Genomic DNA, 23,455 nt, shown 5'->3' with positions numbered 1-23,455 from the left:
AAGTCAAGTATTTCATATATTACATATTAGGGTCTTTAGAGACCCGGATCTATATTTAACATGGATGGATCTCCATCTGTTGGAATAATATAAAACTCTCCTGACATTTGAGTAAAAATTACAGAAGAATAAATAAAGCTTGGAAGAGTTCAGTTTGAGCAGATGTTTTATACCATCTTCACTGTCCTCGTCATAGCTCATTTCCCAGTACATTTCAGCATCTGGCTCACTTTCACGATCTCAAACATATTCTCAAGCTATCATTTTCAACATCTTCAAAATCAATATTTTGATTGCTGACAGCATCTTCACCATATCCATAGTGACAATGCCACTAAAATTTGATTGCGTTCAGTACTTGCTCTGCAGTAAATCGCTGAGTCATTTCAAATTTTGCTGATGATGCTTCCTATTCTTTTGTTTTCTGCCTGCGGTAACTATGAGTGAAACGTCACTTCACCATTGTGTATCAGACATTGTCACCTTGTGGAATAAAGGTGAATTGCACTTATTCAGTTATCAAATATTTAATTATTGTTATGCAGGAAAAATATTACACACCTCGGGTCGTTAGCGAGCCTATACATTTTTTTTTAACAAAAAATTAAGGCATTCTTTAATAATTTTATTATTTTTACTTTTTAGATTGTTTATAATGAATTGATTCAGGAATACTATGAAGGTTGATGTCTAACTTTAAAAAATGAATGAGGAGGAGGTTTATGAATGATGTCCCGGGTCACTAAAGACCCGAGGTATGCGTTTAAGGGTTAACTAAGCTAGCCTATATATTAAAATTTGTAGGTTTTAAGCAATTATATTTTATACATGCATAGTGTAGGATTTAAATTAAATTTCCACTTGACCAGAGATGTCACTGTCATCTTAACTCATTTTTTTTAATAGCTGTTATTATATCGTAACTTATTTTTCAATTAAACCTTAAACTTAAATGATCTAATTTTTGTCAATGGATAATAATGGTCTGTGAATTTATGTTGTATTTTTAAAGTTTTTATATTTGTTAATGGACACAGGAATTAATTTAAATAGGGTAAAATATTGTTTTTATTGTGACGTGAACGGTTAAAGTAATACCTTGAGGTATAATGTTTTAATTAGAAATATTTTCCTAAATATACCTAGGCTATATAACAAATAATTTTAGCAAGAATAGGCCTTTTCTCAGCTGTCAGAAGAATTCAATCTCGCGCGCATTCGAAAGTCACTCAGTGATGTGATGGCGTCATAATGAAAAAAGAACGTTGTGTTGCTACTTTAGTTTTAGCAGCGTCAGTTTTCTCAGTCTTCTCGTTGTGTATTTTGCTGTTCTTATGATAGTTACCCGAGTCAACATTTGTTATCATGGCAATGTTGAAGAGAAAACGTAGTTTTCCCGCTCAGGTGTACGACTCTTACAGCAGCTCCTCAACGTTCAACACCGATGCGGCTGAAGACCATCAGCCCGTTAGTGTCGTTGAGGAAAAAGAAATGCCAATGAGAAAGCGAAGGAGGACGGATAGTTCTGAGAAGCTGCCGTCTCTTCATTTCTGTGACTGGAGCGGCAGCTCAGATCAAGATACCGCTGTGAAATATGAAAGAAGTGCTGAGGGTAAATCAAACGACCATTAAATCAAGTGTCAATGTTACAAATCTACACCATTATACATCAGAAGTTTGATCAGATTTTTTCCCAAGACAAGACTTGTTAAAAACAAATAACATTTTAACTGAACAGTCACCATAATACTCAATGTTTAATAATTATTATTGACTGAAACATGCTTTTGCATCTGATTGCTTTAGATCAGATTTCTCTATGGTACAGCGCCTCTGCTCTAGAGGATCATGATCTTCAGGAACCTCTTTCCAGCGGTCTTGAGGTCCGTCCTCCTGCAGATCAGCAGCTTCAAACTCCTCCAGCTCCAGTCCACCTCATTCCAGTCAGTCCAACAGTCTATGTTGCTAATTACTCTGAATATATATTAATATTTGTAAGATTTACACATTTTTTGTGCATTTATTTTGTTCTTTGTGATATGGGAAGGAATTTGAGGTCAGATCTCTTCTATGTATAATGCACCTATCCTGATTCCTGTTTTTGTTTTGTTTGCGTATCATCAGCCTGTTAGTGAGGATAGTGATAGTCAGGAGGAGATCCAGAGGAGGAACAGTAGTTTTGGAGAGCTGATCTCTCTTCACTGGAGCTACAGTTCAGGTCAGGGTCAGAAAGTGGAGGATCAGACCTCTGCAGCAGTTAGTGAGAGACACGCTGAGGGTAAATCCAGTGACCATTTGAGAATCTGTGCATCATAAAGTCTACATCATTTTCTGCTAGATATGAGTGTCCATTAATAGAAAAACTTAATTCATAAATTAGAAGGAATTTTTCTGTTCTTTAGGATGAAGAGTCCACACCTTCACACATTTGATCAGAAATCAGTTAGATCAAAGCCATGATCAGATTTTTATTCCAGGAAATGTCATATATCTTTAAACACAGATGAAACCAATTGGGCATCTTTCATCATTGGCCGAAAGAGAAAACGAAGTTCTCACAGTGCTCAGGTGTACGACTCCAGCATCGATGCGGCTGAAAACCATCAGCCCGCTAGTGTTGGTGAGGACACTGAGATGCCAATGAGAAAGAGAAGGAGGACGGATAGTTCTGAGAAGCTGCCGTCTCGTCATTTCTGTGACTGGAACGGCAGCTCAGATCAAGATACTGCTGCGCAACATGAAAGAAGTGCTGAGGGTAAATCAAATGACCATTTGAAATTGTGTAACTGTTTACTAGAGCTCTGTACATCATTAAGTCTACATATATTTAAGTATCCATTAATGGGAACTTTAATGTTTTACATTCCCTGCTTTAGATCAGATTTCTCTATGGTACAGCGCCTGTGCTCTAGAGGATCATGATCTTCAGGAACCTCTTTCCAGCGGTCTTGAAGTCCGTCCTCCTGCAGATCAGCAGGTTCAAACCCCTCCAGATTCAGTCCACCTCAGTCCAGAACCAGATCAGAGCAGAGTGGACGTGACAAATGAGGGTGAAGTTACACTCATAACCTCAAACGCTACACTCACTGCTGTCCATTCTTGACATTTCATGTCAACTAAAATGATTCATCTTTTAACAGATGACATTCTGAGCCGGTATGAAATTGGCAGAATGCTTGGTAAAGGAGGATTTGGATCTGTCTTTGAAGGGAGACGCTTGGAGGATGACCTTGAGGTGTTGTCATTTTTCGACAATATTTAGCTAACAAATTGTTTTGTCTCACTATATCCATTTGAAAATATTTAGTGCACTTGACATGTTGGAAATATAACAATGTTTTCAATTGATCAGGTGGCTGTGAAAATTGCCAGAAAGCCATCGAACATGAAATACATCTACATTGTAAGTAGTGTTTTTCCACTGTTTTCAAATTAAAATGTGTAAACACCTTTAATTATGATCTTTCTTCTAGCCTGGTCATCCCACACCTCTTCCATTAGAGGTCGGCCTTTTGAAGCTTGTTAACACGGGCCCTAAAGTTCCAGAAATCATTGAACTGCTGGACTGGCAGGACCAGCCTGACCAATACGTCATGATCTTGGAGCGTCCCCCATCCTGCCAAGATCTGAAGACATTTACTGCATTCCACGGCGGCACCCTCAATGAGGACACGGCACGCTTAATCATGAGGCAGGCAACAACGGTCGCTCACATGTGCTGTCGCCGCGGAGTCTTCCACCGTGACATAAAGCGGAACAATTTGCTGATAAACACTGAATCTCTTGATGTCAAACTGATTGACTTCGGGTGTGGGGATCTCTTGCAGGAAGCCGCTTATGAAAGATTCTGTGGTATGTATTGTGCATCAGACCTGTAGTTTGGGACTTAAAGTTCTAGTCGGAAGTAAAATTGGTATCATATAAACCATATCTCACTTTTGAAGCAGCATTTTTTTAAAGGAACACTCCACTTTTTTTGAAAATAGGCTCATTTTCCAACTCCCCTAGAGTTAAACAGTTGAGTTTTACCGTTTTCAAATCCATTCAGCCGATCTCCGGTTCTGGCGGTACCACTTTTAGCATAGCTTAGCATAGTTCATTGAATCTGATTAGACCGTTAGCATCGCGCTTAAAAATGACCAAAGAGTTTTGATATTTTTCCTATTTAAAACTTGACACTTCTGTAGTTAAATCGTGTACTAAGACCGACAGAAAAATAAAAGTTGTGATTTTCTAGGCTGATATGGCTAGGAACTTTACTCTCATTCAGGCGTAATAATCAAGGAACTTTGCTGACGTATCATGGCTGCAGCAGTGCAATGATATTACGCAGCGCCCGTGAGCCCCTGCTTGCACAGGGAACGTGCCTTGCAACCATGGAGACGTTTGTGAGAGACGCTGTGTAATATCATTGCACTGCTGCAGCCATGGAACGGCAGCAAAGTTCCTTGATTATTACGCCGGAATGAGAGTATAGTTCCTAGCCATATCAGCCTAGAAAATCACAACTTTTATTTTTCTGTCGGTCTTAGTACACGATTTAACTACAGAAGAGTCAAGTTTTAAATAGGAAAAATATCAAAACTCTTTGGTCATTTTTAAGCGCGATGCTAACGGTCTAATCAGATTCAATGAACTATGCTAAGCTATGCTAAAAGTGGTACCGCCAGCCGCGGAGATCGACTGAATGAATTTGAAAATGGTAAAACTCAACTGTTTAACTCTAGGGGAGTTGGAAAATGAGCCTATTTTCAAAAAAAGTGGAGTGTTCCTTTAAGTTAAAAAAACACTAGATATAAACAAGCTTACCCATCAAACAAAATCTACTTCCTTCAGGCACTCGAAAGTACTTCCCACCTGAGTACTTCACAGAGGGCAAGTACCACGGTAAACCAGCTACTGTCTGGTCTCTGGGAGTCGTCTTATTCTTGATGGTGTGTGGACATCATCCAAAACCCAGAGACATTCAGATGATTGATGACGGCACCTGGATCAAACCTGGCTTGTCAAACGGTAAGATGCATTCGTCACAGCAACATGGCTTTATAAAAGATGGATCATTTTTTCTGAACATACAGTATAGATTAGTCAAATCTTAATACAAAGAGAGCATGTGCGAAGTTTAAGGTAATAATCTTACTCTCTTTCATTGTTCTGCACAGAATGTTGCCACCTGATTCGATCCCACCTGCAGCAAAACCCAAGCCGGCGGATCAAGTTGCGGAAAATCCTTCGACATGAATGGTTTAAGGTACTAAGCCTAAGATCAGCTACTTATGATTTTGAAGATATTTTTTCCCTCAAACAATTAAGAAAGTTGCATGAGTATTTTTGCGCATTTGTTTTTAAATGTATAGTTTGTGTATTGTGAAAAAAAGAAATGTCTTCTAATTGTAATGTATGTTGACTATAACTTTTATTTTTTATTTTTTTTTCCCAGGTCACAGAATAAGACATGGAATATCCAAAAAATGGAAACTTTGACGCCATAGTTCCAGAGTTCATAAAGTCAGCTTAGCATCTGGTGGCCTGACACAAGTGGCATCCCTCCATGCCTTGGCTGGCTTGTGGCAGTAATATTAGCATCTGGCGATATTACTTGCCTAGCAACAGTATAAAAATTCCCCGTCACAGCCGACTTTATGGCAGAGCTGCATGGTCAGAATTCCTCTCGGCCGCCCCAGAAGTTCATTTGAAAGCTGCTCCTGCCGCGGCACTGCACTGGATGTCACAGAATTTCCGGCTTTTGGCCACTTCATCCCTCTGCTTAGCATCTAGCAGGCCGATATGAGTGGTCCCACAATGCTTTAGCACATTGTAAATGCAATGTAGATACTGTAAATTATATTACAAATCTGTATTTGTTCTTGATCAAGTAGTTTTGACTCAGGGCAAAGTTGTTTCATAACTTTATATTTTTCTTAAACCTTTGTATTTTTGATGTTGTACAAACTTGGCTGTTATTGTTCATTAAAAATTATTGTTCAATAAAAAATATTTTAATAAATAATATTGGCGTACCTGTTATTGAGAAACTGTGTGTTAGTGTTGGGGATTTTTCAGCAACTTCAGTGCAGGTTACATTGACTTGACCTAGAGAATGAAAGCTCTTACAGATGCAGGTAATCTCAATAGTCTTCTTCTCTCTCAAAATACTCTACTAATACACTAATTACTTTATTGAAGCAGCCCAAGATGCTACTAGGTCTAAAGTGACATTTCACTCAGATATACGTCACAATAGGGAAAATAAGACTATAGCAACTTATGTTTCATGCTGACTTTAAAGCAGCTAAGAGATGCCTGTATTACAGAAATGCTTCACATCTCCCATCACCAAACAAGACATTTGATGTTCTGAACTTTACAATGGGATATCTTGGTATTATGGATCTGTCAATGATGAAACAGACTGGCTTTTGCATCTCTAAATTATCACTTACAGACCATAATTCATTCTAATTGTAAACATTTCAATTACATCTATTTTTACACCGGCAGGTAATCAGTAGCTCACTGTCACTGTTTCCGCCACTCAGTAAAGTTACTAGACTCTGATGACGTCACACGCATACGAAATTACCACATTCAAGGTCCAGAAAAGTAGTAAAAACATTGTTAAAATAGTCCATGTGACTAAAGTGGTTCAACCTTAATGTTATGAAGTGACAAGAATACTTTTTGTGTTCCAAAACAAAACAACAATAATGATTTTATCCAACAAATGTGTCTCTCCTCTGTCATTCTCCTATGCTATTTTCATTGCAGTGCTTCCTTGTTTATGTCCGAACGCAGACTCAGTATTGGCCGACGCTGTTCACATGAGCACTTGGATTTCATCAAAAGTATCTTAATTTGTGTTCTGAAGATGAACAAAGTTTTTACGGGTGTGGAACGACATGAAGGTGAGTAATTAATGACAGAATTATCATTTTTGGATGAACTAACCCTTTACTACGGAAGAGGATTAGGGCCAAGCAATAATAAAAAAATAAAACCATCTCGAGATTAAAGTCGTTCAATTTCGAGAAAAAACTCTTTAAATTTTGAGAAAAAAGTCTAGATAAAATGTTGAGAAAAAACTCGTTAAATTTTGAGAAAAAAGTCTAGATAAAATGTTGAGAATAAACTCGTTAAATTACAAGAATAAACTCGTTAAATTTCAAGAAAAAAGTGGATAAAATGTTGAGAATAAACTCAAATTATGAGAATAAAGTCATTAAATTACGAGAAAAAATTCGTAATTTAATGAATTTGTTCTCGTAATTTAACAACTTTTTTTATATAGGTTATAGTTTATATAGGTTATATAAGTAACCAACAGTTTAATGTTTAACAGTTTGCGAATGACTCGTAATTGTATCCTAATTTAGTTATTTGGTGTTTGGTAACGAAGGGCCTACTTTGCATCAGCAACACTGACTCAATGACAAACAAGTCATTCATAACAAAACAACTGATGGCACCTGTAATAAAGCAGAACTAAGTAACTTTTTTTTTATCTTCATAAATAGTTTTTTAAGTCCTTACGATGGTTAATTGACTTGTAGTGGTGTGTTTGAGGCGAGCACTAACCCCCTCTGGCACGTCTACGCCAGAAAACAGCACTTGCAAGTCGAGCTGCGCCGACCCGACACAATCTCGCCTCATGTTCACGTTCACGCGAGAGTGACAAAACGCTTTACGGTAATTCAAAAACAATGTATATATTAAGACAATTTCACCCACCTCCATCGAGATTTCTTGTACTGTATTTGCAAAACTACTGCGCTGGTGAGCGTTGAGGTCGTTGTAGTCCAGAGCTGCGCTTGGAGTATTTTTCGACAGTGTGATTCCCTGAAGGAACCTCTAGGGGGAGCTTCGCAAATCTTACTGAGTTCCGCTTTAATAGCAACTAGTTTCTAACTAATTAATTGATTGATTGTTAATCATAAATATAGGGGGCTGCTGCTCGGTATAATAGTTTTCAAGAACATGATGTAAATTGGTAAACTATTTAGCCTAGGCTGCTAAAGGCAGGAACACACCAAGCTGACGGTCAGCCGTCAGGCAGTTTTTCTTTATCGGCCGACTAAGTTTTCTCAGTGTGTTCTGCACCGTCGGCTGAAGTTGGTCCTCGTCGCCTTTTTTCCGGCCAATTCGACATGTTGAATCGGCGTCGGAGCTTGTCAGTTCCGTCAGGCCATCTGATCATTCTTATTGGCTGTTCAGATACTGCCACCTGCTGGTACGGCCACCCCGCTCACAACCGCTGTTTCATAATAATTTTTTTTGTTGAAAAGAATTGCGTTTATTTAAACGCAGAACCGTCTCTTTAAGACCACAAATAAAACGGGAGACTTTTCAGACGCGCACTCCAACTTCGCCTCAGCGCCAGGCTCAAGTCAAACGCGCGCAGAAATGATACAGGTGCCGAATGAGCTTAATCAGAATTAATAGCAGTGAACAGCGAACATTATATAGCTTACGTAAATGTTTCTCAACTGGTGGGTTGCAAGACGCGCAGTTTTCAATCACGCGCAAATACGGCGCGCTGTATATTAGCTTACTCACAATAAATAAAGCGTAAAAGAAACTACGAGCATGCAAAGTCGTAGTTCTGTCGTCTATTAAGTTATGAAATGACAAAAAAAGTGATTAAAGCTGCATTAAAACTGTGCATGCATGTATGTAGGCCTATATGAGATTTATGCGTCACATGTCTCTGGACTAAAATATTCTGCTATGTCAGATCACAATATAGGCCTAAGGCACAAACTGATATGTAATTTTTTTTTAATGCATAAATAAATGTAAGAACTGTGCATTTGTATTAGAAGATGCTAATTTTGCAATAATTTATAAAGTACAAACAAAAGTTATAACATTTAAATGCTTAAAATAATTAATTTTACATTCTGGCATTTATGTGCACTTCTGCATCAGTAAATGGGAATTCAAAAGAGAACACTTTTTTTTCTTTATACTGAGTTTAATTTAGGTATGATAGAACTGTTGCAATTATTTATTTTGACTATATAGAAAGTTTAAAATTTAGTGTTTACTTTTTTGGTTAATTTTTGAAACTACAGTATGTTGTTATCTGCATGTCTCATCCATAGATATGCAACAATGGAGAACAAGTTATTGGGTGAACAAGCTGACTGAACAAGTTGAAATTTAGCTATAGTGTGAGCCACTTTACTAATATGCCTGCAAGTGAGGAACGAAAAAAAAACAAATAAATAAATAAATAAAAAGGTCACATTCACTCATCTCAATTAATTAAGTACAAATGAACTGTATTAGTTGTGTTGTAGGCACAGTTCAGTACTTTATAGTCAGACTCGTTTTTATGTTGAAATAATGAAGATTTCTGTGCCACCCCAGACTGGTTGCTGGCCCCTGCCTGGCCACCCCTATGAAAAAAATCCTGGCTCCGCCACTGGTTCAGGCTTACCTTAACCTGCGCGACTGCTAAGAGAAATGTAAGAAGAGAACCTGTTCTGTGAGTTCGGTTCTCACTCACTAACACTAGGGGGCGCTCAGACAATGAAAGATGTTTGTTTTGTTTTTGCACAGTTCACACCATCCGCACTGGTAAGTTTAAATACTGTCTATAAAGTGTGTAAGTCTTATAAATTATAAACACTGTCTGTAGAACATTAGTAGACATTAGTGTTAGTTATCTATCCACCTATCTATCTGTTTGTTTGTGTATCTATCTATTTTGTCTGTCTAATTGTAATATGAGCGTTTTAACATAATGTGTTGTGTAAGTCTCGTAACTTCACCTCAGATAACCAATTAGGGAAAGTGACTGAGCATGGTACTCTCAAATGTTGTCTTGGCACAAAGCCTCAAGTCCACTGAGAACAGTGATGAAGGAAAAGATATATATATATATATATATAAAAAGCCTTTCCTCACATGGCAGCTGCTTTATACTTTAGGACGACAAGACTTAAAGCTTAAAGATACATACTGTATCAGTAGCTGATTTATTTGACATGGAGTGGGTCGCCTTATGTGGGCGGCCATTTCACAACACTAGGTGTCAGTGTAAACTTGTGACAACTGCCAGCACCATATACAAACTTGACTGAGCACCTTTAAACCTTAATGTCAGTGGTAGTTTGCCTAATTTCATGTATAAAAACAGCTAAACACAATAAACAACAACACTCGAATATCCTTCAGCACTTTATATTGTCAATCTCTTCAACAAAACATCAGTTTAATTCTCTGACACCTGAGGCAATTCTTGACAATGGCTATAATAGTATTATTGCAACACAATCAAGTTACAATGTGACAAATCAATAGCGCCACATTAGCACAATCATGATGTACGATACATTCACTCCTGTTTTATACTGGAGTGTGGTATGTCTGACATGACACAGAGGCATGCTTATGGATCATTATCATGGAATATTGAAGGAGGAAGGAACACACAAGAGGGAGGAGGCAGGAGAAGGGAGGAGATAAGAAAGACTGCCATTCTATTTAAACTGGCTGATGGGGGCAGGGATTTTGATGTCTTGGCCTTTCTCCAGTCTCTTCTCGCATTCAATGAGATAGTTCACTCCATCTATCACAGTCTGAACCAGCTGGACCTGTGCACGTTTTGATAAACACAAGAGGTCATGGTGAGGTAATTACATTTTTTCAGTTTTTAAAGGTATTTAAAAGCGCTGTCTGTGAATGTCCTGTCACACACACACTCACAACACAAGCCAGTATCGTGCGCATGGACGGCGCGCCAGAATTGAGTTCTCTGTAATGGTTGAACGAACAATAGCACGCACAATAATGCCAAAAATACGAATACTTAGAAAATAGTTACTTTTTTATTGATTACATGATTACACACACACACACACATACATATTATATATATATATATATATATATATATATATATATATATATATATATATATATATATATATATATATATACATATTATATATATATATATATATATATGAAAAATGTATATATATATTATATTAAAGTAAAATATATAAAAAACGTATTAAATTTTTTTTCAATTGCGATTAATCACAGAAAAATGTGACTAATCGAGTTAATTTTTAATCGATTGACAGCACTGATCTATATATATATATATATATAGTGCTGGTTTGTAGCTCATTACATGTAATATGGATTTATTAATTAGATGTAATTAGATTACATTACATTTTAAAATACTTGTATTCAGAGTTACTTGTAATACAGTTACTTTTTTATTTATTACAGGATTACACACACACACACACACACACACACACACAATATATATATATATATATATATATATATATATATATATATATATATATATATATATATATGAAAAATTCATATATATATTATATTATATTAAATTAAAATATATTAAAAACGTATTAAAAAAATGTTTTCAATTGCGATTAATAACAGAAAAATGTGAATAATCGAGTTAATTTTTAATCGATTGACAGCACTGATCTATATATATATATATATATAGTGCTGGTTTGTAGCTCATTACATGTAATATGGATTGTGTAGTTCCAAAAATGAAGTACTTGTAATTAGATTACATTACATTTTAAAATACTTGTATTCAGAGTTACTTGTAATAGAGTTACTTTTTTATTTATTACATGATTACACGTGCGAACACACATACATATTATATATATATATATATATATATATATATATATATATATACTGTATATACATACATACACATATATATATATATATATATATATATATATATATATATATGAAGAATGGATACATACATATACATTTTTCATACTGTACCTTATCATTTTGTGATGACTAAATTCACTTTTTAACACCACTGACCTCTGATTGGCCCAGCCTGTCCAGATTGGAAATATCAAAAGTGCTTCCAACAGCCGCAGTGTCCACTCCTCCAGTCCCCCTTTTCTGGAGCCTCAGGTTATCCAGGATTTTAGGGAAACGAGGGTCCTGCAATAGAAATACTACATAATAAACATGCATGAAACACAAAATATTCTACTGGTTATAATGGATTGTTTGTTATACAGTGGATCAACTATTAATTTAAATACACAACACACGTTACAACATAAATGTGGGTCAACCTAACACCAAAAAACACTGTATTAAAATACATACATAGGTAATACATATAAAAATACACAGAAATGCATTAACATTACCATACATATGCCCAACAAGGTGCAAAATTATTAGCATGGCATAGTCTAAATAGGAAAATAAATTAATAATATATTTCTAGAGCAAGGACCTTGCTGAGGCGAGGGAGAGTAACATGGACGCCAGCTCGTAGCCCTGTGCCCAGGTTTGAGGGACAGGTGAGAATGTAACCAAGATGTTCGTTCCACATGAATTCCCAACCCTTCTCCTGAATTAGTCTCTCAACCTGAGGGACAAAGAGTGAAAATATCTTGTGAGAATAATGGAAGAGTGATCTGTTGAACTAAAACAACGGAAAACATGGCCAAAAATAAAACAAACATATATTTATAATTTCCTTTTAGAATAATCAACAGACGATACCCACACACATAATTACACACATCTGGCAGGACGACTTGTTTACAACTGTATGTCCACAAAGGGCATTGCTCTGAGTTGCAGTAAACACAGCTGCAGCATCTCTGCTGGATAAATAATGGAGACTTGTGCGGTTTTAACAGTGACTGAGAGCCACATACATACACATACATGACCTCACCTCTAGCAGACCCTTGCAGAAACGCTCAAAGACCCTCTTCATGTTGCCCCCCTTCTCCATGGAGATCACACGAGTGTGGTCTTCCTCGTTGACCCACACCAGGAAGGTTTTCTCATTGTTGTGCCTGGAATTGAAAGGCATGTGTTTATTCTGTATCATCTGAATTAATATTGAGGCAAGTGTCTTTAGCCTGTACATACAGTATATGCATGTGACAACAAAGGTTTTTTGAACATTTTTGGCCTGAGTGAAACTTTGAAGAGATCTCCAGCCAATTGATTTGAATATGATAGATTTAAATATTCAATTATTCAAGAAGGTATAACGATTCTGGTTCCTCAACGATTACATTAAATTGCATTGCATTAATATAGAAATTGCACTGCGTAAAACAATTCTAGCAAAAGGTGTGCTTACTGCTTAAGAAGACTTTTAATGACTTTTCATTCTTTTCTAGAGGCGGCAATACTATATGAAGAGTTTCGTTGCAAAACGAGATAAATCCGTTTTTAACATTTTTGTCAAAACATGTTTATTATTATGTTATCATGTTATTATTTTGTTTTATGGTGCTACATAGCTGTATTTTTTAAGTTATGAAGGTTTAAATCAAAACAAACCAACTGCAGTTGAATTGATATTAATTGGAATGCACAACCAAAAAACAAGATTTTTGAAAAATTAAAAAAATGGATTTATCTCGTTTTGCAACGAAACTCTTCATATATTAACAATAATATTTAAAAAATGTAGAAACATTTAATTTATTATTATTTATAAAACGCTACTTACGCTACTGATTCAGTAAAAAGGTTCAAGTCAGGACTAATCAGATTCGGACTACATTGTTTGCAATTGGTTTCAGTAAAAAGAACCACCTCATTAGAGTCATTCATTTGTGAATCAGACTACAATGTAAGTTTTGATTTGTTAAAAAGAACCAAATCATTAGAGTCATTTGTTTGTGAATCAGACTACACTGTGTTTTGATTCGTTAAAAAGAACCAAATCATTAGAGTCAATCATTTGTGAATCAGACTGCACTGTATGTTTTGATTCGTTAAAAAGAACCAAATCATTAGAGTCAATTGTTTGTGAATCAGACTACACTGTATGTTTCGATTCGTTAAAAAGAACCAAATCATTAGTCATTCGTTTGTGAATCAGACTACACTGTAAGTTTTGATTTGTTAAAAAGAACCAAATCATTAGAGTCAATTGTTTGTGAATCAGAGTACACTGTTAAAAAGAACCAAATCATTAGAGTCAATCGTTTGTGAATCAGACTACACTGTATGTTGATTTGTTAAAAAGAACCAAATCATTAGTCATTCGTTTGTGAATCAGACTACACTGTATGTTTTGATTCGTTAAAAAGAACCAAATCATTAGAGTCAGTCGTTTGTGAATCAGACTAGACTGTATGTTTTGATTCGTTAAAAAGAACCAAATCATTAGTCATTCGTTTGTGAATCAGACTACACTGTAAGTTTTGATTTGTTAAAAAGAACCAAATCATTAGAGTCAATCATTTGTGAATCAGACTGCACTGTATGTTTTGATTCGTTAAAAAGAACCAAATCATTAGAGTCATTCGTTTGTGAATCAGACTACACTGTAAGTTTTGATTTGTTAAAAAGAACCAAATCATTAGAGTCAATCGTTTGTGAATCAGACTACACTGTATGTTGATTTGTTAAAAAGAACCAAATCATTAGTCAATCGTTTGTGAATCAGACTACACTGTATGTTTTGATTCGTTAAAAAGAACCAAATCATTAGAGTCAGTCGTTTGTGAATCAGACTAGACTGTATGTTTTGATTCGTTAAAAAGAACCAAATCATTAGTCATTCGTTTGTGAATCAGACTACACTGTATTTTGAACGTTAAAAAGAACCAAATCATTAGAGTCATTCGTTTGTGAATCAGACTACACTGTGTGTTTTGATTCGTTAAAAAGAACCAAATCATTAGAGTCATTCGTTTGTGAATCAGACTACACTGTATGTTTTGATTCGTTAAAAAAGAACCAAATCATTAGAGTCATTCATTTGTGAATCAGAATACACTGTATTTTGAACGTTAAAAAGAACCAAATCATTAGAGTCATTCGTTTGTGAATCAGACTACACTGTGTGTTTTGATTCGTTAAAAAGAACCAAATCATTAGAGTCAATCGTTTGTGAATCAGAGTACACTGTTAAAAAGAACCAAATCATTAGAGTCATTCATTTGTGAATCAGACTACACTGTATGTTTGATTTGTTCAAAAGAACCAAATCATTAGTCATTCGTTTGAGAATCAGACTACACTGTGTTTTGATTCATTACAAAGAACCAAATCATTAGAGTCATTCGTTTGTGAATCAGACTACACTGTATGTTTTGATTCGTTAAAAATAACCAAATCATTAGAGTAATTCGTTTGTGAATCAGACTACACTTTTTATTTTGATTTGTTAAAAAAGAACCAAATCATTAGAGTCATTCGTTTGAGAATCAGACTACACTGTTAAAAAGAACCAAATCATTAGAGTCATTCATTTGTGAATCAGACTACACTGTATGTTTGATTCGTTAAAAAGAACCAAATCATTAGAGTCATTCGTTTGAGAATCAGACTACATTGTGTTTTGATTTGTTAAAAAGAACCAAATCATTAGAGTCATTCATTTGTGAATCAGACTACACTGTATGTTTGATTCGTTAAAAAGAACCAAATCATTAGAGTCATTCGTTTGAGAATCAGACTACACTGTGTTTTGATTCATTACAAAGAACCAAATCATTAGAGTCATTCATTTGTGAATCAGACTACACTGTATGTTTGATTCGTTAAAAAGAACCAAATCATTAGAGTCATTCATTTGTGAATCAGACTACACTGTATGTTTGATTCGTTAAAAAGAACCAAATCATTAGAGTCATTCGTTTGTGAATCAGACTACACTGTATGTTTTGATTCGTTAAAAAGAACCAAATCATTAGAGTCATTCGTTTGAGAATCAGACTACACTGTGTTTTGATTCATTACAAAGAACCAAATCATTAGAGTCATTCGTTTGTGAATCAGACTACACTGTATGTTTTGATTCGTTAAAAATAACCAAATCATTAGAGTAATTCGTTTGTTAATCAGACTACACTTTTTATTTTGATTCGTTAAAAAAGAACCAAATCATTAGTCATTCGTTTGTGAATCAGACTACACTGTGTGTTTTGATTCGTTAAAAAGAACCAAATCATTAGAGTCAATCGTTTGTGAATCAGAGTACACTGTTAAAAAGAACCAAATCATTTGAGTCATTCATTTGTGAATCAGACTACACTGTATGTTTTGATTCGTTAAAAAGAACAAAATCATTAGTCATTCGTTTGAGAATCAGACTACATTGTGTTTTGATTCATTACAAAGAACCAAATCATTAGAGTCATTCATTTTTGAATCAGACTACACTGTATGTTTTGATTTGTTAAAAAGAACCAAATCATTAGAGTCATTCGTTTGTGAATCAGACTACACTGTTAAAAAGAACCAAATCATTAGAGTCATTCGTTTATGAATCAGACTACTGTTTGTTTTGATTCGTTAAAAAGAACCAAATCATTAGAGTCATTCGTTTGTGAATCAGACTACACTGTATGTTTTGATTCGTTAAAAAGAACCAAATCATTAGTCATTCGTTTGTGAATCAGACTACAATGGCTACGCTATATAGATTTCTGATTCAATTAAAATGGCCAATAACTATTTAGAGTCATTTGTTCGGATGTCATACTACACTGATTGCACTTTATTTGTTGTTGTTGTTGTTGTTGTTGTTTGTTCACTAAAACAACCTGGTTGCTCTGTTGGTTTTGTACTTGTTGCATATTTTAATGAGCCATTATGTCCACATAGGCAAAAGAATGCAGGCATCATTCAGTTCTGTTTTTTTTAAAGTCACCATGAAATCAAAGTTAACAATTGTTGTTTTTTATAGAATATTACAGTATTTATTATAAATGATTACTATGCCGTTTTGTTTAAAATTCATGTTCCCTCATAATCTTTAATCAAAATAACTTCCCCTCCCTCTTGCAGTGACATCTCTTCTTTGATGATGTGTTTACTAGCGTGAGGGCGGGATCAAACTGTCACTCACATGAGATCGACCAATAGCAAACCACAACCATCCAATCAATTCCCCGTGGACAAAATCAAGTCCCACCATACATTTTTTCTTCTTCAAGAAGTTGTTTTGCTTGGATATAATAGGTCACAATAGGGAAGAAAAGACAATCACAACTTCCATTTCAAGCAGACTTTTAAATAAGCACCTGTTCTTGGTTCCCAAACCTAATTACGCATGACCTTATTTCATTTTCATTTCATTTTAATGGTGTCAGAAGTGCTTTGTTAGCTCAAAAACCATCAGAGTATTAAATCTGAGGTAATTTCCAAATTGAGCCTGGCAACGGTGGCATACTTTCCCTTGCAGGCAGGAGGAAGAAGTGAAAAAAAGAGGATGAATAATGCAGGAGATGTAAGTGAGCCATGGCTCTACTCCGTGATCAATATCAAACCACAGCATAAGACCGTAGAGGTTCCTTCAGGCTATTTCTGGGTGAAATGCAGTCCTGTCAGAAGGCAAACTGCTCAACTCCTCCAGCAACCATTCAATGTTACACTCACCAAATGCCTCTTGCATCGGGCCAGTCGCGAGCCATGCCTGCACATGTCAGCAGGGGCGACACAGGCTTATCAAACAGGAAGTGATCCTATACGGCAAAACAAAAGGTCAGCGTGAATATTTTTTAGTTTTCAGTCAGTAGCATTGAATGACATCTCATCACATTTGTGAATATGCCCACATCAATAAGCTGCTGCTGCTCTTGGTCGGTCATAAGAGTGAGGCTGTAGTATTTTCCTGCCAGATCCCCTTTTAGGCCTGCCAAGGCATCAATCACAACCCTCTCCACCTCTCTACGCTCAGCACGGGTGCAGGCCGGCGGCAGACTCAGGCCTCGGATACTCCTACCTGTCCTGACTCGGGACGACAGCACGTACTTCTCATCAAAGTTTCCTCCCCGTATCTGATGGGCAGAAAGTAGGACAAACATAATGGAAGTAACTTGAAACTTTAAGGCTTGTGTTTGTGACCTGCTTTGCCATTTAAAAACATGTAAATGAATGCCAAACAATCATGATATTATATAACTCTGTATTATTTAACTCTGAGTAACTCTTCAACTGTACACTTTTTTTTTTATTACCTCAGTGTAATTTTGTGTTGGAAATGGTGGTGGTATAAATGGCATTTTTAAGTGACAAAATCTTTCGCAAAAAGATCTATAACATGCATTTGGAAAATAAATTAGGTGAATTTTCAGTTTTTCATGCTGCCTTTAAACATTTTTGGAATAAAATTTGCGACTTTTTTGTCTTGCCAAGACTAATTTCATAACTAGCATTTTATGCATACAATATATAAATATAAACATAGGCCTATTGGTCACACCTTATTTTAGTGCCCTTGTTACAATGTAATTACACAAATAAGTAATATTAATTAACATGTAGTTAGTGTTTGGTTTAGTGTTAGTTGCTTGTAATTACATATAATTTACTGTTATAAATAAAGTAAACAAAGTAAATGAAGTAAAGTACTGTAATAAATAAAGCTAAATCGTGTGCACAATTTATAAATCGAGGGAACTACAAAATAGCAAATCGTGCGCATAATTTAGCAAATACATGTAACGAATTAGTAAATCGTCTGCACGATTTCGCAAATTGAGGAAATTAAATAGTTTATCGTCTGCACGATTTTGCAAACCGAGGGAACGAATTCGCAAATTGTCCGCACAAATTAGTAAATCACCCACATGATTTAGCAAATCGATGGAACGAATTAGTAAATCATCCACAAGATTTAGCAAAGCGATGGAATGAATTAGTAAATTGTCTGCACAAATTAGTAAATCGCCCGCACGATTTAGCAAATCGATGGAACTAATTAGTAAATTGTCCGCACAAATTAGTAAATCATCCGCACGATTTAGCAAAGCGATGGAACAAAATAGTAAATTGTCCGCATGATTTAGCTAATTGATGGAATGAATTAGTAAATTGCCCGCACAATTTAGCAAATCAATGGAACTAATTAGTAAATCGTCCACACAAATTAGTAAATCGCCCGCACAAATTAGTAAATCGCCCGCACAAATTAGTAAATCGCCCACACAAATTAGTAAATCGCCCGCACAAATTAGTAAACCGCCCACACGATTTAGCAAATCGATGGAACTAATTAGTAAATTGTCCGCACAAATTAGTAAATCATCCGCACAATTTAGCAAAGCGATGGAACAAAATAGTAAATTGTCCACATGATTTAGCTAATTGATGGAATGAATTAGTAAATTGTCCGCACAAATTAGTAAATTGTCTACACAAATTAATAAATCGCCCGCACGATTTAGCAAATCAATGGAACTAATTAGTAAATTGTCCACACAAATTAGTAAATCGTCCGCACAAATTAGTAAATCGTCCTCACAAATTAGTAAATCGCCCGCACGATTTAGCAAATCGATGGAACTAATTAGTAAATTGTCCGCACAAATTAGTAAATCATCCGCACGATTTAGCAAAGCGATGGAACAAAATAGTAAATTGTCCGCATGATTTAGCTAATTGATGAAAAAAATTAGTAAATTGTCCACACAAATTAGTAAATCGTCCGCACCATTTAGCAAATCAACAGAACAAATTAGTAAATCATCCGCACGATTTAGCAACTAATATAATAGTAAATCATCCGCATAATTTAGCAAATCAACAGAACAAATTAGTAAATCATCCGCACGATTTAGCAACTAATATAATAGTAAATCATCCGCATAATTTAGCAAATCGACAGAACAAATGAGTAAATCGTCCACACAAATTAGTAAATCATCCGCACAAATTAGCAAATCGACGGAACAAATTACTAAATCGTCGACACAAACTAGTAAATCATCCGCACGGTTTAGCAAATCGAGGGAGCGAATTAGTAAATTGTGCACACAATTTACTTTTTTTCTTGCATATCATGTGGTTCCATAGAAAATATATATAATATTTTATATTTTTATATATACATACATAGTATATATATATATATATATATATATATATAACATTTGTTTATTTTAAGATTGAAAATCTATACATAAAAATAAATAAAAGTATTCTATAAAATGTTTAAAAAAGAAAATTTGAAAAACACCAAAAATAACTTATAAAGGCATAATGAAACACTGTCAATGCTTTTAATGCACTCTAATATGAACTTAATGTAACAAAAAGACTTCTTTAAAAACAACAACAACAACCCCTTGGAACATAAAAGTGCCAATATTTCAAGAATCACCATACTACTGTTAATGTTGTAAATAACTGAAACATTCCCACATACCTTACTGGAATCCAGATCAGTGGGATGTTTCATTGTGCAGGGGTCATAACCATTGTGCCTTTCTTTGATGACTGGGTTAAAGAGGTCAGCAAAGACCTGCACAAACATATTAGCTGTACTTTAGTCCTCCAAAAATGCTAATCTCTTAATATGTGTGATACGTAATATCCTCTCACCTCATATGACTCCTCATCCCCTGCCACCATCCCTACTGTCTTTATAAAGGGATGGCCTGGGTTGTCCACGCCAGTTTGGATAGCTTCGTCCAAAGTGTAACCATTCGGGGTGGATTTATCAACCAGCTTTGCGTAAACGGCAGGAGTCAGATGACTGGCCATACAGTTATTGTGCTTCCGCAAATCTGGATATTCAGCACTGTTGGGGAAAAGACAAGCTTTAGCCTTCAGTTGGAAATCAAGGACAATGGCTGTGTCTCAAAACCAAGTGAGCTGCCTGCCTACCAAAACGGCGTTTTGTGCGTCAAACGCGCGTTCCGAACGCGTTAAAACCTACCGAGCAAAAGGTTTTCAAGCTCAGCCAGTGCTCAACTTCTACATGTGCATTAATAGTGATATAATGGGAATTACTGGACATTAATGTATGCGTACAAATTAACTACAGCTAAATAAACAAAATCTTTATTTGCATTCATCAACATCTTAAACATGAAAGGTGTGAAAATCAAAAAGGTTCATTCGAGAAAAGACAACTAAATGCAATATTTATAAGTAATAAAATATAACATTAAAAATGTGTAATAATATAATATAATATAAAATAATATAATATAATATAATATAATATAATATAATATAATATAATATAATATAATATAATATAATAATTATTCATCGCCACGCAACCGTGGAACTGGATCATTCCTGGCTCCTAATGAACATTTTTGACACCCACTTATGCATTTGTGCATTACAATACATGGTTTGTGTGCCATTGCATCACAATATTTCATTGTTTTCTGTAAGATATTGTCGTTATGAGAGACGGGCATGGCTGTAGTTACCTAGGAGGGTAGATTCTCCGGACGTTCGCTCCTGCATTGACATGCTGCTCCCTATTCAGGAAGAATCCGACCGTTAGAGATCCCGCGCCGACCAACGACAAGATGCCCACCTTCCTTTTACTGGACAAAACCCGTGCGAAGCTGCTTGCCATTTTGACCCTACAAAAGCAGACGAGATCTCTCCAGATGAAGAATGGACAAACAGAAGGATAGACACTGGAGAATGCAGGGAAATGCTGCGGATATATGCCCTTCTTCCAGCACAACCGCGTCCCGTCACCCTCCCCTTCAAGGCACCAGCAGCACAAGACGAGATGATTCAGAATCTCACCAGTGCAGCTTCTCCCTCCCCTTACAGTAAACCAGTCAACAACCTTGAATATCTCTACACCTAGCTTATTCCCAAAGTCTTGACATTTTATTCATGTTTTAATGAGTTATTAAGGAACCAATAAATGTGTTGTTAACCATGAAGCAACTGACAGTCACAGACATTTGAACCATGTACGTGACTTTGAAGCCCATTGGTGCAGCTTTACCTGTAACGTGAAAGAACACACGCCCGTCTGCAGTATGCGCATGCGCGCTAGGGATTGAGGATGATGAGTGGCCTCGTTTCATAAATTATATGGCTGTTTCGATATATAGATAATTTCTGTGGTTGCGATACTATGAGTAGCTTAACTTGAGGAAAATTGCACACAAGTGCACCTTTGACTGGTTTTTAAGTTAAACTAACTTAAATGGATGGTTGCATAAAATAAATGGTTTCAGTTCTGTTTTGGCAGAGACTATATTTTCTAGATGTCCTTAATATTATATTTAAGTTATATTTAACAAAACTAAGGGCTGTGCTGCATTATGAATATAACACATTTTAGCTGTGACTATATTAGTGTATAATTTTTTTGTCATTCAAGTTTCCCACAAATTGAATGAATTTAATCTATTTAACTCTACAAGTAACATTTGTCAATCAAGTTACTTTTGAGTTTCAAGCATCTAAATTTTTTTTTTTTTTACTATAAATAAAAGTTTGGATCGTTTTGATTGCATTGCGAACATTAAGTCACATGACTGTATATGACGTTTTTTCTCAGAACTCCATAAAAAGGAAACATGTAGCTTAAATATATCATACATGGTACATATAATATTTGAAGGGTCTATTATTAATATATAGTATTATGATTTCTCTGTCATGATCACATGTCAGTGGCTGCATTTATAAACCCTATTTTGTCATTCTCTTGTCTTAAAAAAACAAAACAAAAACAGTTTGTTTCATTGGACAACAAGCAGTAGCTGGAAATCATTTAGGAATAAATGGGTTAACCTTCATTCATCATAAGCCTGAATTAGGCCTAACCCTCGAGACGGATTCATAGCATTCACTGGTCTTATTCGGGATGAAAATCCCTGGTTAAAACCGCTCCACTCGGATACTTTGCAGAAATCATGTGAAATAAACAACAGAATTACCGTAGGCAAAACTAACTAAAGCCTGTATAATAATCCCTTAGTGTACTGTACAGCAAGCTGGTCATTATTGTGAGATTAAATCAGTGTTTAAGTGATGCAAGCCAGAAATGCCATTCAGTGAATTGCAGACTTTGGATAATACAAGGATATTTCTTAGGCAATGCAGTGCAAACGTGGAATGTTTGAACAAGCATGTAATTTATCAAACGTCAGTGAAATTTAATGAAACATGAACAGTCTGCATGAACATACACATTTGAAATGAAACTCTAAAGCTTACCAGATGCTTTTTTTTTAATCCGCTGAAGTCGGTCTTATCTTCTGAAGTACAGTAGGAACTGGTACAAGGGCAACGCTTTTGCTTTCTTCAATAGAGCAGAGCAGAAATAGGTGTGGCCTTCTTTATTACAGTGCCATGGGGTGGTTAAGACTTCCTTCTGTTTGACCTGGCACTGTAACACACAAGTCGCACTGTGCCATTCATTCATTGGCTGGGTAATGCTACCTAATGTTTCCTGGGAACAAAATCACGACTGGATTTCTTATCTGTATCCAGTGTCATCAGAGCTGGGCAGGAGATAATGAACCCATGAACGGTTCAAAGGTCACTGTGAGGACTGTATAAATGACACGTCCCTTTACAGCCTACTGTAAGACACCATTACTTCAAAGGGAAGTATATATTAAAAAATATTTTTTAGATGTTAACAGATATGATCAGATTGCACATCAATGAAAACAAAAATAGCACTCAAAATCAACTAAATAATGTTACA

The 23,455-nt window shown here is 35.6% G+C and overlaps 2 protein-coding genes across 2 annotated transcripts; one reads left to right on the top strand and one right to left on the bottom strand.

The window, feature by feature from the left end:
* The first annotated feature begins 1,365 nt into the window (after nucleotides 1–1,365).
* On the top strand, nucleotides 1,366–9,460 carry LOC137014786 (uncharacterized). Its single transcript, XM_067379307.1, has 10 exons — nucleotides 1,366–1,612; nucleotides 1,807–1,943; nucleotides 2,125–2,278; nucleotides 2,504–2,755; nucleotides 3,141–3,235; nucleotides 3,353–3,403; nucleotides 3,474–3,852; nucleotides 4,837–5,013; nucleotides 5,163–5,325; nucleotides 9,370–9,460. Exons 1-10 carry the CDS (start codon nucleotides 1,366–1,368, stop codon nucleotides 9,458–9,460), a joined length of 1,746 nt encoding a protein of 581 aa, XP_067235408.1.
* Nucleotides 9,461–10,175: 715 nt separating this feature from the next.
* On the bottom strand, nucleotides 10,176–23,156 carry ckmt1 (creatine kinase, mitochondrial 1). Its single transcript, XM_067378826.1, has 10 exons — nucleotides 22,960–23,156; nucleotides 21,198–21,356; nucleotides 20,353–20,551; nucleotides 20,177–20,272; nucleotides 17,586–17,807; nucleotides 17,407–17,492; nucleotides 12,731–12,854; nucleotides 12,281–12,415; nucleotides 11,851–11,976; nucleotides 10,176–10,598 (listed from the first exon to the last, which is right to left on the bottom strand). The coding sequence occupies exons 2-10, from the start codon at nucleotides 21,347–21,349 to the stop codon at nucleotides 10,485–10,487; spliced, it is 1,254 nt and encodes a 417-aa protein (XP_067234927.1). The 5' UTR covers nucleotides 21,350–21,356; nucleotides 22,960–23,156; the 3' UTR covers nucleotides 10,176–10,484.
* Between the last annotated feature and the right edge of the window lie 299 nt (nucleotides 23,157–23,455).

Source organism: Chanodichthys erythropterus, chromosome 24 (assembly GCF_024489055.1).
Source record: "Chanodichthys erythropterus isolate Z2021 chromosome 24, ASM2448905v1, whole genome shotgun sequence".
NCBI lineage: Eukaryota > Metazoa > Chordata > Actinopteri > Cypriniformes > Xenocyprididae > Chanodichthys > Chanodichthys erythropterus.
This window is presented reverse-complemented; position numbering and strand designations above follow the sequence as displayed.

Excerpts from the sequence above, each read along its gene's own strand:
- LOC137014786 (XM_067379307.1), top strand. The coding sequence starts at position 1,366 with ATGGCAATGTTGAAGAGAAAACGTAGTTTTCCCGCTCAGGTGTACGAC. Across the intron at positions 1,613-1,806 it reads ATATGAAAGAAGTGCTGAGG|ATCAGATTTCTCTATGGTAC; the intron begins GTAAATCAAACG and ends TGATTGCTTTAG. Across the intron at positions 3,404-3,473 it reads ACATGAAATACATCTACATT|CCTGGTCATCCCACACCTCT; the intron begins GTAAGTAGTGTT and ends TCTTTCTTCTAG.
- ckmt1 (XM_067378826.1), bottom strand. The coding sequence starts at position 21,349 with ATGGCAAGCAGCTTCGCACGGGTTTTGTCCAGTAAAAGGAAGGTGGGC. Across the intron at positions 17,808-20,176 it reads CTGATCTGGATTCCAGTAAG|ATACGGGGAGGAAACTTTGA; the intron begins GTATGTGGGAAT and ends TCTGCCCATCAG. Across the intron at positions 10,599-11,850 it reads ACAGGCTGGGCCAATCAGAG|GTCCAGCTGGTTCAGACTGT; the intron begins GTCAGTGGTGTT and ends AAACGTGCACAG.